The sequence below is a fragment of the Podarcis tiliguerta genome (genome assembly GCF_965153285.1).
Source record: "Podarcis tiliguerta genome assembly, chromosome: 16".
NCBI lineage: Eukaryota > Metazoa > Chordata > Lepidosauria > Squamata > Lacertidae > Podarcis > Podarcis tiliguerta.
The window spans coordinates 39,977,202-39,992,784 of record NC_139549.1 but is presented as its reverse complement, the minus strand read 5'-3'; the positions used below and the strand labels follow the sequence as shown (position 1 = coordinate 39,992,784).

At 45.1% G+C, this 15,583-nt stretch overlaps 1 protein-coding gene across 1 annotated transcript in view; it reads right to left on the bottom strand.

The window, feature by feature from the left end:
• The window catches only part of DNAH10 (dynein axonemal heavy chain 10), a 103,080-nt gene that overhangs the window by 14,912 nt on the left and 72,585 nt on the right, over positions 1–15,583 (bottom strand). Inside the window, exons 54-64 of the mRNA XM_083418919.1 lie at positions 14,768–14,848; positions 13,959–14,156; positions 13,576–13,737; positions 11,751–11,925; positions 10,521–10,702; positions 9,567–9,703; positions 7,089–7,306; positions 5,394–5,615; positions 4,154–4,301; positions 1,894–2,173; positions 735–964 (exon numbers count right to left, since the gene is read on the bottom strand). Coding sequence (XP_083275045.1) covers positions 735–964; positions 1,894–2,173; positions 4,154–4,301; positions 5,394–5,615; positions 7,089–7,306; positions 9,567–9,703; positions 10,521–10,702; positions 11,751–11,925; positions 13,576–13,737; positions 13,959–14,156; positions 14,768–14,848 — 2,033 coding nt within the window. The remainder of the gene's footprint in view (positions 1–734; positions 965–1,893; positions 2,174–4,153; positions 4,302–5,393; positions 5,616–7,088; positions 7,307–9,566; positions 9,704–10,520; positions 10,703–11,750; positions 11,926–13,575; positions 13,738–13,958; positions 14,157–14,767; positions 14,849–15,583) is intronic.

The following is a 15,583-nucleotide window of genomic DNA, read 5'->3' as shown; positions in this document are numbered from 1 at the left end:
TGCCTGTTATGGGGAAGCAGGGTGGTCGTTCCCCAGCCTCTGCGCCAAAGGGTCCTCACAGCCCTATACAAAACACACCCAGGAGGAACAGCCCAATCCGAACACTTCATCGTCCACTGTAATAAATTGAGCATGCAAAATGCATACTCTACAATATTAGCCCCACTCCCACCCCCTTTATGGGTGTGACAGTAGGAAAGCAAACTCATAAAGGGATGGAGACTATTTTCTCAAGACTTAAAAAGCAGGCCTACTCATGCATGTACTTTCCGTGGAATAGTTATGTTTCAACCAAGAACTTCAATCAAGTGTGAGGAATCTCAGGCCTGGGGGCCAAATGCAGCCAACCCCGTCCTCTTTATCTGGCCCTTGGGACTCCCTCTAGGCCATGCCCTCTATTCCTAGCCAATGCCTGTTATTGGCTCTCCACTGTGCCCTCCCTGAGTGCTTATGCCCGGCTGGAATTTGCCCTGGAACTGTGATCGTGTCTCTTGTTTGGAAGTATGCATCCAAGTGTAGAAACCTGGCTGGAAAATAGTCTACGGTACACAAGTAAGTCACATCTATTGTTCCACCCATCTTGCAACTGCTATGTGCCCCCACTGCCCATAGGTTGTCCACAAGGGCTGACAAAGTTCCCTCATCCCTACCTGAACTGAAGGAGACAATACTATGAAAGTGGGGCCCAGAGAAAGGAAAACAGCCCTCTGGTGGACTATGCGCATTGCCCCTACCTCAGTAGCTTTGGACTTTGTCTCCTCCAGAGTATGCACCAAGTCTACATTGTCCAACATATTCCCAGTGGAAGTTGCCAATTCACGAAGGAGGGAGTCTTCCAGATCCTTCAACAAATTCTTGTTTTCACTCGTTTCCTGGATGAGATGTTCTCTCTGCTCTTCCAGTTCACGCCTTTCAAATCCTACAATAACGCTTAGTAGCTGGTCTTCTAAACCTTTCAGAGTAACTGGAAGGAATTTAACAAAGTCACTTAGGTTAGTTTTCCAAAATTACTTTCACTCAACTTTAAGATGACAGTTAGAAATCTCTTAATAAGGTCAAAGGTGCCACAAGTTATGTTTTGCTTGCAGACTTTCCCTGTGGTCACTGTGGGAAAGAGCAGGGCTCTTCTTACATTCTCATGAGTACTGTTTGATCAATCAAGTAGCTTTGTTGGTAGTTACTGCATTGGTTCCAAAGACTGAGATGAATAAACCTAGGGCCAACTTTTCATCAGTTCCCACTAAACTCCATGAAGATTCCCCCGCCAAAAAAGGCTGACCCAACAGTAAAAGTTACAGAGCAAGGTTTCATATCTACTGCACAATTTGAGAGTTGAGAATGCCTTGGGAATGGAGGCTCTCCCAGGAATGGTCTGAAGCTGCAAGATCCGCCCTGGGGCAGTGTCTCCATTGGAGACTCTCAGGGAAGCCCATGTTTGCCAGACTGAGTGTCATGGAAGAAAGATGAGGTGTAAATCTTGTGTCTCACCTTTCCACTCATGGCTCCAAGGCAGCAAATAAACAACAGGAAAACTATGTAACTCAGAAGAGCCACCTGCAGCTTCTTCAAATGCCTCAGATGGAATGGCTGATTGCTAAATGATCAGAAAGGCCACATCCAAGGACATGAGTTAATTTACCCTGGAATGCTTGTATCACTATCCTAGCGTTGCTTAACTTCAGCTCTTGAACTTTGAATATTCACAACTTTAGGTCAACAAAGTAGAATCTACATCCATCTAATTCTGCTATGAATTTCCCACCTGACTACAAGGTGTCTAGATTGGTGAAGGTTATAGATCTTTGCTGAAGGAATACAACCAGGGACAACTCATAATCCAGTGGGTGGATAGAAAAATTCTGGACTGATTGCCAGCCCAATTAATTTGCTCACCTGTGTAGTTGATGACCATGGCTTTGCCAAACACTGATGGTGAATATTTAGGATTGGCTAGTTTGGTGTTCAGATACAGCTTGAAATTGGGATCATAGTCAACCTCCTTGTCTCCAAGAATGATGAATGTTCGGCCCTGGGCACATTTTATGTTCTTTTCTAATACATTATCAATCACAGGGTCAATGTATTCATCAACATCATGGAACAAGAAAGGATTCCCATATTTTATGGCCATTTCGAGTTGCTTAAGGAAATCAGGGTCATTGAAGGAAGCCATCTGAGAAAGAATGAGATATGGATATATGAGCATGATGAGTAGTTAAATTGCCTTATGCAGCGCTTCATCTCCTAAGTCCTATTTCAGCATGATCAAAACAAGCATTTTAAAACTGAAAGGTTATGCTCTCTGCAACTGCATATTTTTATTTCATTTGACAGAAAAACTAAGGGTAGGCCAAATATCTGAAGTAAACTTCAAGTAGGCCCAATCATTTGACATCCTCCACTCCAACAATACAACACAGCTTATTGAGAAACCTGAGGCAGGTCCCTGTGTGACGGACAGCAGAGTCAGACCAGAGTCTGGTGATGCAATGCCTCAGAATTCTGCCAGAGAGCTGGAGCCTCTCTCTAATTGGCTACCAAGACAGCTAGTCAGTGGGGGGTGGAGCAGCGCTTTGGGTGGGAGAAGAAAAGGGGCAGTTTCTGAGATGGAGATGGGGATGGTGTAAGAGAGAGCTGGAGGGAGAGAGGAGAGGGAGTTGGTTCTGGATAGAAACACCCACTCTGAGGAAAATATCTGAAGCTAGAGAAAGGATTCTCTGAGATTAGATTGGAAGATACTGTTTAAGGTTTTGTGAGAGTATTCAGTTAAGTGGAGGGCTGAGTTTGAGCCAGGAGAAGTAGAAGCTGTGAGGACACCGTCTCCTTGGGTCTCATTCCAGTCAGGGGAGGAGAGATCTTCTAGAAAGAGAAGACCATTTGGAATAACTTGGGAGTGTGATTGTTAAAAGGTTGGATAACTGACAAAAAGTACCACCTTCTGTAGGAACTAAAGTGCTAAGCTGTGAAGGAAGCTGTGTATGAAGCTTGTATATGAAGCCAAGTATTAAGCTGTATCACTGAAGTAATTAAACTTAAGGAACGGAAGTAAAATAACTCCATATAAGCTGAGCATTTCCCATCTAGTCTGGAAACCTGTAACAACTATCTGAAGTGTAAAAACTGAACTTAAGCAACTGAAGTTTGAAAGAAGCTGTGTGTTTACTACTTTTTTTAGAAGCCTGTAACATGCATTAGATTTAGTATACTTACTAATAGGTTAACTGTTTCCTGAAAGCACATTACTTCCGGATACATTCTTTGTTTTATCCACTTTATTCTATACAATAAATCTTTCTTATTTGTTCAACTAGATACTCCATGTATCTAGGATTTCCCTCAGACAAAATCCAGAAAGATAACCTGTGGTGGTTATTTTAGTGTATGTAGTTTGGATCCACTGCAATCAGTATACAGAGGTCCACTACATCAGTAAGAGTCACCTATTACTGAGCTCCATCCATGTATTTGAACCTACCTTGAAGTTCTAGGTCAGGGGCCACCAACCTTTTTGGAATAGCAGGCACATTCTGCAAAATGCTGCAGGCACCAGTAACAAAATGGCTGCCATGGGAGCATAAGGTAAAGGTACCCCTGCCCGTACAGGCCAGTCTTGACAGACTCAAGGGTTGTGCGCCCATCTCACTCAAGAGGCCGGGGGCCAGCGCTGTCCGGAGACACTTCCGGGTCACGTGGCCAGCGTGACATCGCTGCTCTGGCGAGCCAGAGCCGCACACGGAAACGCCATGGGAGCATAGTTCAGCACAAAATGGATGTCATGGGGTGGGGCATGGCATAAAAGAAAATGAGAGACAATGCAGTCATTGTTTACTTCCTGCCCCCCGCCCCCCCCCCACAACAATGCTGTTGCTGTCTGATAACAACAGAGAATATTCCCCAACACCAGGAAGCGCACACACACCAAAAATGAAATAATCTAAAATTTGTTTTCTAAAATTAAGAATACCCTAGGCCACCCACCTGGTGCCCATGGCTGCTGGGTTGATGATCCCTCTTCTAAGTCTACCTTAAAGTGTTCTGTTGGCCTTAATCAGTCTGTCCCTTATTCTCCAGGATGGTTCACTGGCCAATTTCCAGTAATATGGAAAGGTTTTAAGCTGTGTAATTTCCTTTTAAAAGGAAAAATTAGCCTTACCCTGAGGTTATTTCTTTCTTCTTTCCTCTTGATCCAATTTAACGCTTGTTGCTGTGGGTCAATACATAGCGGGAAACGGCTGGCCCGTGTGGTGAGAATGCCATTTTGAACTGAGAGCTCATCAGGAGGTAGACCTTGAGACCCCCACCTGAAATTAGAGCAATTAACTTTTGTATGGCAAAAGAGAACCCGTCAGCTGAAAAAATAAGTGTGAATGTTTGTGTATGCTTGAGCTATGTCAGGGGCAGAGACGTACCTCGGAGTTAGTGAAACCATAGGCCCTGAGGAGGCAGAAAAATCACCCAGAAATCACTGTGTGTGGTATGCCTCTGAGCTTCGCTCCTTTCGCCTTTACACAGCCCACCTTCCTTCTCTTTCAGGGAAGTGTTTAGCACCTCTTGAGGGATGGAGCCCACAATGAACCCTCTCCTATCCCTTTCCCACCCTCCCCAATTTATTGTTTGGGCTTCCCCATTTGGCCAGCCTGCCCTTCTGCAGCATTGGCAGGCTTGGCTCCCCTCCCCATCCATAGCTTCCATCAAGCTGAACTGTGTGCCAGGGAGCAGCAGCCCTGAGAGCCTGGGAAGACCAGCCAGCTGGGCTGAGTCCAGAAGACCCTGGACGCCTCTCCCATCTGCATCCCCAGTCCCAGATGATGAAGAGAGGAGAGAAAGAGGTGGAGAAGTGCTTATTAGAAAGTGGGGTCACACACACACAGACGCACACTCCCTAGGGTCCTTCCTTCACCAAACTAAAACTGCCACAAAGGCCCAATTTAAACTGCCATGCTTGAAGACCCTTAGTCACCCTGTTTTGGAAACGGTTTGTTGGGGTCAGTTAAGGAAAAGCTTCACTGCCAACTTCACCCTAATTGTCTGTTTTGAAATCACTGTGAGTGCACTATGGTACAAAGACATGCAATTCCTCCCCCCACCTTGCTTTGAACACTTGGATCGTGTAAAACGTAGTAATTTCTAATGTAGCTATTGTGGTAAAGTGATTTTTTTCTGGAGAGCGGTGTCAATACAGCTCCTTGCCAATGGCACAAGGGACCCTAGGGACTCTAGTCAGGGGGACAAAATAGCCACTGAATGAAAGGGTGCGTAATATGCTGTGGAGGGAGAAAATCATAAACTGAAAGGTGGTTTGGCCTTGGCTCTGAAGCCCATTGGCAGGAAGATGCTGTGGAAACCACAGAGATGTTAAAACTGAGACATAAAAGGAACAGGCCCATCCCTACCTGCTAATCTCAACGTCATCAGTCAGCAGGTTTTCTAATCTGAAAGGCTTGCTGAGAGGAATATCTCGCTCATGGATATCTGATTGCCAAACATCCTTAATCATCTCGTCACGAAACTCCCAGGTAAAGGCACCTTCGTAGCTCAGGAAGGCGGCACACAGCAGACAGTCTCCCAACAGTTTCACTTGTCGTTTCTTTAATTCTTCCAAATCATTCATCCACCTGGCCAAAAACGAAGGAAAACAGAGCTCCTCTAGTAGATTAATAATAAGTTAATTAATCCAATGAAGACTGCACCACACCAAGATCCCTGTTGCCTTGCCCCTCGCGGTAAGCAGCAGGAACACTTACTGGGAGATCAGCCCAGCCCAGCCCACCCTGCCAGCCACTACGGGGTGACACTGCAACCCACAATTCTGGAATACTTCCTCCACTAGTTTCATGCTGATATTAAAAAGTGTGGGAACAGAACAGAATGTGCAGCACCAAAGACCACAAGGCAAAGCAAAAATCCCTTCGCACCAACCACTGAGTCCATTTTCTCAGAAAAGACTCAAAGGCTAGCCCAGCCCAGCAAGACAACCCAGAAAGATACCACGGTTGATGACATCAAAAGTCACTGAGAGGTTCAGGAGAAAACTTAACAATCTGCATTGATTTACTGACATGGCTTAACAAGCAGAAAAGAAAAAAAACTATCTTCAGGATAGGTTTCTCCATGGCAGGAGACAGTTTGTGTAGCAGGAGTGAATTGTAGGCAGCTTCTACAAGCTGTGCAGCTAGAAACAGCAATCTATGTAGTCGCTGGCACAGCTAAGGTAAAACTCCCCTATTTTGGGATGACAAATTTGGGAAGCCATTTTGGCAATCCTGTCTGGCTGAGAGAAATTTAGTACCATGCATCAGGGTGTCATTTCTACCAATGTGTGGGAACTATGACAGTTGTGGAGAACTGCAGGTATCCATTTCCTCCATCATTAATACCATCTTCTCCTGGCTTATTGAATAAAAATGGGGCAGGGGGACATTATGGGCGAAAGGGCCAAGTAACAAATAGACACCAAAAGGCACCACTTGTAACAATAGCAGAACTATATTTGAAATCAACAACTACAGACAACATATTAGGGATGACTGAATCTGTCAGTTTTAGTTTCTCTCAGGTTCTCCATATTTCCACAGCAGTTTGTGAATTTTTAAAAAAGTCCTCAGGAAAATTCATCAGCAAACCTCTCCTAATAAACACATTTTTGCATGAAATTTTGCCTGATATACACATTTACAATTTCCTCTAATGCATTTTTGTATGTTATTTTCACAAATATATGCATTTCTATACACACATTACCCTACTATAAGTATTTTTGTGCAGATTGGTTGGCTGGAGAGCTGCATTGCAAAATTCAAATAAATGCAAATTTTGAAAGTGGCTGTGTTGTGTTTTACATGCTTTTTTGGAAAGGCTGATTAGGTAGTCTCACCTTTAAAGGTAGACTTGATGAAATTCCTCCCCATCCCTAAGAAAGGATGGAGAGAGAAAACTGCTTCTCTTAGTAGGCTGCAGTTCTACAGATTTACTAGATATGCAAAGAGGTGTTGCTAAACCTCCCCTCCAATTTCCACTCTAAACATTCAATAGAGAACTTCTGGTGCTGACTATAATGTACTTGGCCCCTTCAGAGAAGCCTCACTTGCCTTATATTTTCAGATCCCAATCCTGAGATAAGTTTGTCAGCAGCAATAAGACGCCGTTCCATAAGTTCAGCTTCTTCCTGAAGCTGCTGTTTTTCCCTTATGGCTGCCTCGTACTTATCTCCCAGAGCTTTCAGCTCATTCTGGATGGCTGTCAGCTCATTCTGGATCTTCTCCAGTTCACGCTTACTTAAGAAGAAATTCCGTTCCAGTCTGGCCACCTGTGTGGAGGACAATCAGCTGAATAAGGCAGGACCTCAAACATACAGCAGCCCTCAACCATCAGCCCACTTCGAAAAGCTTTGCAAAACGTTCAAGGCCCAGCTGATTTCCATGGGGACAATCTGCCCCTGACCACATCCAATAGTTTCTCCAATTTTCAGCACTTTGATTCCTGCCTCTTCCAGGTGAGCTGTCTGTAGGGCTGGAATGGCATGAAAATAGCAGGATATGGAGTTTGGGGGGAGGCTGCTTCACTAGCATAGCAAGCTCAGAAGGAATCATAGGAAGCATCTCTTTTTAAAACATCTGATCTTCTATTTGCCCATCACTGAAAAACTGGGGTGCGGGGTTGCTCAATCACAGGACAAACTGCAGCATGCATTTCACAACAACAATAGATTAATGTAATCCATAAAATATTGTTATGGCTTTGCAGGGGGGAAGGGTCCCCTAAAATTCCTTGGTGCCAGGTTCTCCCCATTATTTCTGAAATTAGTAAATGTGGGGTTGGATCAGTGGATTTAGCAAGGCCTAAAACATAAGTCAAGACAGCTTCCTCAGGAGATTAGCTGAGAGAGGTACTATCAAAGAACAAAACAGGTGATGGCAGAGTCATTACACTGACAAAAGTTGGGACATTCAGTCTCAGACAAGAAGGGGGGTTGGGTTCCATCCCCCAGAGGGTGTTAGGTATCAAAAGGCAATAGCAGAGTTGGGAGGGGGAGGTTGCCCAGGTTACAAGAGGTGTGATGTCACCACAGAAAGTGTCCTTTTGCATGGGGATTAGGTTATGTTTTAGCAAAAGTTTTGGGAAAGTAGAAAGGTAGGGCCAGGTGCCATGCAGACTGGCAGGGAGAGAAGCTGTGTGGAGGAGACACAAAGATGGTATTTTGGTTGTCTTTGAATCCAATGCTGTGCTGCTATGGGGAGCAAGCCTCTTTGAGATATGATGCTTGGAACCTTCTCTCCATCAAGACTTAGCTATAAATATGTGTAAATAAACAATAAATCATAAAGACACTACAGTCTTCCTTATGCCTAATTATCCAACAGAAATATAAACCCTGATTAAGTGTCTAGATCTTTGGAATTTTGCATCACTCAACAGAGATTGGGGCGGCCAGTAACAATAGGCATTACAGAGCACCATGAAAAGAAGGCAAGTGAGGAAAGGAAAAGGATCTCTAACAGAAATTCTCAACATCCTCACCAAACAACAATTCCCAGGCTTCTCAGAGAGAAAGTATGGCAAGTAAATTGGTATAAAATAAACACATGTTTGTGGTGCAGATGAAAAAGAAGACATGTTTCACCCTTTAGCTATGGTGGTATAGTCCCTAAAACATTTTTCAAAACTCTTTGGATATGTAGCTTCTGGTAATCTCCTCAAAACAGCACCATGCTAGATGTAATGTGTGACTAAAGATCTCAACATAGACAAGAAAGCATGAGACTCTTAACCTCAGGATTGTGGGTTTGGGCCCCATGTTGGGCAAAAGATTCCTGAATTGCAGGGGGTTGAACTAGATGACCCTCGTGGTCCCTTTAAACTCTACCATTCTATGATTCTGTGAAAAATCCAACACATGGGGTCCAATTTGGAGCCTCAGTGGCCTGGATGGTGTCCCTGTACTGATTCCCTAGTGTAAATCACACCCCAACATAGTTGCGCAGAGGCCTGTTTGGTTTCCCTTTCATGGCTATCAAGAGCAATTCTGGGGAGAGTGGTGCCATGGTGTGCCAAATCAGACCCCCTGGAACTTTGAAAATAAATAAATAAAGAGACACTGGGAATGCCAATCATGCAAATTCCACATAGGGATGGGCAACGTGTCAATTTCTATTTTATGTTTTTCTGTTGTTGTTGTTATTTCTAGCTCATCCATCTGGCTGGGTTTTCCCAACCACTCTGGGTGGTTTCCAACAAAAGATACATTAAAACATCAGTCATTAAAAACTTCCCTGTAAGTTCAGTTCTCCATATTTCACCATTAATTTGTGGATTTATTTTTTTTAAGTCTTCATATATGCATTTTTCTATGCATTACTTGGCTGGAAAACTGCAATGTAAACTTTGGAGAAGTGCAAATTTCAAAGGATGGCTGTGATTTGTTTGAATATTGTTACAGAAAATGCAAATTAGGTATGCTTGCCTTGAAGTGCAAACTGAATCAAATTCCTCCTCCATCCCTCCTCCCAAGTCACATTTAGCCTGGCCCTCATTCTGTTTACTGCCACTTCCCTGTTTTCCCCTTGTACCTTTTCTCTCTTTGGCTTGACCTCCTTAGCTACATCACAGTAGCTCATAACAGCATCCACAAATTTCAGCATCCCTAAACCGGCTCTGCTGACAACTTCCATTTCTTCAAAGGTTGTGTTCAAGTTCTTTAGCAGTCCTCCAAATTTAAAATGTCAGAGTTAATTGACAGTTTCAAGGCTAAAACACTTATTTCCCAGGACCAGAAGAGGATTGAAGTGGGAGGAACAGAAGGTCACATGCAGGCCTTGCACTGCTTGCACACAGCTCAGGTGTGCGGGATACATAAAGTGAGGTTAGGGGCAGGGCCTCACTGTTGCATCCACTGCCTCATCAGATGCACACCTAAGAGTAGCTGAGAGATGTAGGACTGATGGACATGCCTTTCCCTATCTTGTACTTTTGACAACACAGAGTTAATTCCTCTCTCACTCCTGTCAAGACTGTGACAGATTGCCATCATCCCTGTCCATTGGTTAAGCTGGCTGGGGCTGACAGGAGCTGGGGTCCAACAGCGTATGGAGGCTCCCCATCCCTGATTTATAGAATGCAGTGGATACATTAAAGCCACACACCTAAAATAAAACCAGCATAGCTGTAGCAAGAGTAGTTTGCTCCCTCCCTATCCACATGGATGCTGGTGTCAAATGGCTCTGGGCATGGGGGACAGTCAACTGGAGAAGAGGGGGCGGGAATCACCAGTGCCTGTTTCTGGTGGACTGCTCTTTCCCCTCCCAGAGGTTCTTCCATTACCAATAACCCTGTGGGCTGCAGGTAAGTGCCAAGGCAAGTTTGCTATGACCTGGGCTGCCCCAAGAACCAGCCCTGACCTTGAGAAACAAGAAGTGCCATATACAACTATGAATCCCTGAAAAGAAGACTGTGTGACATTTGCAGTATCAGACTGTAAAATGCAGTTTCAAGGGTACGATTAATTCTGCCGCTTTGCAATTTACCTCGGACGGATTTCACTTGACTCTGATTAATCGAATCAAAATCGATTTCCATAAGGGAGCGTAGGAAGTTGGCCTCTGACATCATTCCTTTGGCTGTCTTCCAGTTGAGTTCTTTGTAGCCTCTCATGATAAGGATGCACTCACAAACAGTCTGCACCTGCTTAGGGGGCTTAGCAAAGGACCTGAAATGCAAAAATAAATCACAGAATTTCAGAGTTGGAAGGAACCCCTGGGGTCATCTAGTCGAGGCCCCTGCAATGCAGAAATCTTTTCGCCCAATGTGGGGCTCAAACCCACAACCCTGAGATTAAAAGTCTCATGCTTTTACCGATGGAACTATCCAGCCAATTGCTTACAGATTTTCTCCCTCCTTGAAATGTTGAGTCTCGGAAGACCTTAACTGAGCTGCACTGGGCTAGGCTGGGAATGGCCCAGGGGGAGCTCAAGCCTGCCTCTGAGTAGCACAGACCAACTGGACACACTCTTTGACAGCCTGCGAAGAACTCTAGTCAAATTCTTTGTGCTTATGTTTTCATGTTTTTTGTTCCTTCATTTTCCAGAAACCCCACATGTCACGTGTGGTTTTCAACAAGGCTGGCTTACCCATCAATCGGACAGGAAAGGAGGGGAAAGCTCTCTGCCTTCCTCCCACCTGCCAAAGATGAGAATCTGATAACATTCCTGCCAAAAGTAACAGGAATGAAAATATTTAAATGTGAAGGACAGAGCTTGGGTTCAGCAGCCTAGACCAAGAGTGGTTAACCTGTGGCCCTTCAGATGCTGCTTGACTATAGCTCTTATCATTCCTGGCTATTGGTCATGCTGACTAGTGCTGGGAGTAGAGAGAGCCACAGGTTAATTCCACCCCCACCCCCCGACCTAGACACAAAAAGAAATGTATTGGAAAAGAGAGTGGAGGGAGAGAAAAGCCCAAGAAAACCCCATGCCCCTCGTTGCTGGTGAGTTGCAGGCAGCTGGAGGGCCGTGTGTAATCTGCCTCCCCTTTAGCTACTAAAGGCAACTAGTCCTCTGTCCCCAAGGAGAGGACATAACTCAACTGGACAGATTGTCTCCTACAATGTGATTGGAAACAGATGGTAAGCAAACTTTAAATAGGTGCAATACGGATACAAAATTGGTATTAGAGCTGGTGTGAGTGCTTATGATGAGCAATGGACATTTCTGTGTGTAAAGTCATTTCCTGTGGCAGGACGGCCGCAGTTCAAGTACCTGATCTCAGTGACATCAGATTTGTCAAGCTTCTGAAGTTCTAGTTTTGCGGCCTCCAAGATGGGCATGGCTTCTGCCAGGGCTGTTTCGGCGTCCTTCTTCTCCACTGCAATGACTTTGTTCTGCTCTTCTATTTCTATGGCTTTTTCCACAGCCAGCTTTTTCTTCTCCTCAGCTAATATGTAGGACAGCGATGATTGCAAAAATTACTCCTTAGAGCTGGCATCAGCTTCTTCAACACTGCTACAATTCTGATGCACTTTTACAATGCAGGCGAGGGGAAGCTTTTGGCATTGCTGGGTTGTAGTCCAACAACATTTGAATTCCAATGCAGGGGTGAACGAAGGCAATGTGACACCCGGGGCAGGGCATCGCTACACAGGGCGCATGTGTGGCATCGCTATGTATGACGCATGCGCCGTACGTAGTGACACCACACATGCGCTGTACATAGTGGTTTGCAGCTGCTGCAGCCGCAAACGGAGGATCCTCTACATGCGGCTGTAGCGGCGCTGGAGGGATCCCACCACCGTCCATACGGAGCTCGAGAGGCACCAGCAGCAAACTACTATGTACAGTGCATGTGCAGCGCCGTTATGTACAGTGCATGCGTGCAGCACCACACATGCACTGTACATAGCGGTTTGCCGCCAGCACCGGGATCCTCTGCTCGCGGCTGCAGCCACCAACGGAGGATCCTCCACATGGGACTGCGGCGGTGCAATGGCTGCTCGCGACGCCGCAGCAAGGTGAGTCCTCGCAGGAGCCTTCTTGTCACACACACCCAGATATGGCACCCGGGGCACCCCCCGCGCGCCCCTGCACCCCCATTGCAACGCCACTGTTCCAATTATGGCTTTTCTAAAACCATCGCTTCAGTTGTGGGAGGGAGGGGAATCATGTAACAACACTACAGTGTGGGGTGTGTTATTCAGATGAATTTGATAGAGATTATTTCCTTGCATAAGGGACGCGGGTGGCGCTGTGGGTAAAACCTCAGTGCCTAGGACTTGCCGATCGTATGGTCGGTGGTTCGAATCCCCGCGGCAGGGTGAGCTCCCGTCGTTCCGTCCCAGCTCTTGCCCACCTAGCAGTTCGAAAGCACGTCAAAGTGCAAGTAGATAAATAGGTACCGCTTTATAGCGGGAAGGTAAACAGCGTTTCCGTGTGCTGCGCTGGTGCTGGCTCACCAGCTGCAGCTTCATCACGCTGGCCACGTGACCCGGAAGTGTCTTTGGATGGCGCCGGCTCACAGCCTCTAGAGCGAGATGAGCACGCAACCCTAGAGTCGGACACAACTGGCCCGTACGGGCAGGGGTACCTTTACCTTTACCTATTTCCTTGCATAGTTTTCTTCATCATCCCAACAGTTCAGACCACAGTGTGCCATGCATGGAAGGAAGTGTTACATTTTCAGTTGGTTTTCTTGACTCATCAGATAAAACCAGACCCCATTGTAGGTTGAATCAGTGATGCATTTAACTCCTCTAATGAAAGGTTACTGGTAAATTTAGTTAGGGTTCTTCCTAAAGGTACTGGATGATTCTTCCTCTCCCCACAACCAAAAATCAAAAAAGGAAGAAATTATTTGGGACTTGATCCATCTTTGGAGAAACAACAACTTATAAATGCAAATTTAGAAAGATGCAATAATAGAGCACACAATCCTAAATTGGCTCAGCACATGAGAATTTCTAGGCTTAGCAGCCTGTGATCTGCTAGGGAATAAAAATGAATAAAAAGAGAGCTACCCAAGAGAGCCCAGTTTAGTTTGTGGGGTAAGTCCTCTAAACCTGAGTGAATTATGACTGTAAGAAACACTTGCCAATTGCTGTGTTAGTTGCAATCTCCTGTAATAAGGCTTCACAGGCCGCTGATTTCTCTGCCAGCACAATCCTTTGCTCAGCAAGCTTCAGGTTGAGCTCATCCAGCTGAATTGTAGCTTCTTTAAGTTTGTCTAAACCACCCTCCAGTCGTTTGCACTGAGCTTTGGGAAAGAGGAGGAGAGATAAGATGTGGCTGTCCTGGCTGCACATGTAAAACAATGTATTTGCTCTTAATTTATGTAATTTTCAGTCCTACTGAATTCAATGGAGCTTACTCCCAAGTAAGTGCAGTTATGATTGCAGCCTTAGGCCATGAACAGAACTGACTTTGCACAATATTTTGTATGAGATTTGCAAAACTTCTTAAGAACACAGATGTTACCCCAAATGAACTGATTCTTTTCATCCAGCAGTTTGCAGTAGGTGTTGATGAAATCAAGATAATTTTTGGGGGTGACGTAGTTGCTCCGTCTGAGTTTCTGCTGAAATCTTTTGCTGTAGAGCCCCACTGAACCGTGGACCATGACACTGTGTTCAATGACTGCCTCAGTTTTTTCAGATGGGATCAGTGGATTGTTCCCTGGGAAAGAGAGAAAAAACATGGTTATCCACAAAGTACAGAAGGTGGACAGAGCAGATGCTGGAGGTCAGTGTTGCCACACACAAACGCAGTAGAGAGACACACAAGTTGTTATTGGTCTTTCTGGCTCAAAGAAATTAAGAAATACTAGTCTCTGTCATATCAAAGGTGCATTTCACTTAAGATGAACCCACACAATTAATCATGAGTAGTTCCCTCCACTCCAGTGCTTTCTTTTTTCTTTAATTAGTTTCTCAGGCTGCAATCTCCAATAGAAGATTGATGGAGGCTAGTGGGGCATGGGTGGAAGATAAGGTGACTTAACCCTTTATTCTCTTCCAGTTTTCCACCTCCAAAATCAAGTGCCTCTCCACCCCAAGCTGCTTTTGGCCTCACAGAGGAAAACGAAGGGAAGGGTATTTGCTTCTTTCCTCCATAGGTAACAGCACTGGGGGAAGAGATAAGAAGAGGTATGGCAGGTCATAAGTTAAACAAGGAATAGGAAAACAGTAAAGGAAGGGGGCACAGTAAGGCACAGTAAGGCACAGGGAAGAATATGTTTCCTTCAATTACCAGCCCATTAGCCTCTTGCTTCAAAAATGTTTACATACCCAAAAAGAACTTAGCAACAGCATCCAGAGCCTGAGGCGGCCAGGGCAAGAACCAGTCGATCCCAGTGTTATTGACAAGACCTTTGAAGAGAAATAACAAGGTTGATACTAGTGACACAGGGCAGCAAGTTGATCTTTTCCCTTGTGATAGGAATTTTGAGGTCTTGGATATATGGTAATGTTCATAAGTGTATCAACCAAGCACGTACATAGATCAGCACAGGAAGACCGACCTGAAACCATTTTGATTCCCAAACTGAGCAAATTATTTTTCTGCAAGGTCAAAGTGGTAAACCTCCCCATTGTCTCTTTCCTCACAAATCCTGTCTTAAGGGCATATTTAAGATATGAATAGGGTGTGAGCCTGTGACGTGGCCCAGGAACTAAGTATTTATCAGTACAAAAGACTGGCCAGGTTCCTCAGGCAATCCAATCAAGTAAGCAGGGTATCCAATCAAGTAACCTGCCAGACAGGAGATAAATTACGACAGGAGAAAAACAACATTCAAATTTCTGTTTTAGACCGCCTTTTCTGTGATGTAGGTATGATGTATCTGGGGGTGGTCTTAGGTTACACCCCTTCTGTGATATATGTATGATGTTTCTGGGGGTGGTCTTGATCTACAGGGTGGCAATTTCAAAAGTCTTTATAAGGCCTTGCGCGCCATTGTTCTGGGTTCCTCCTCCTTTCCTGCATGTGAGGGGAGCACCCTGTTGCAACAGATCAATAAAGATCAGGCTTCTCAATAGTCTCTGGTTGGCCTCTGTTATTTTCTCCTACCAATAGGGAACCTACGTAAGGACTCTATATGGGCT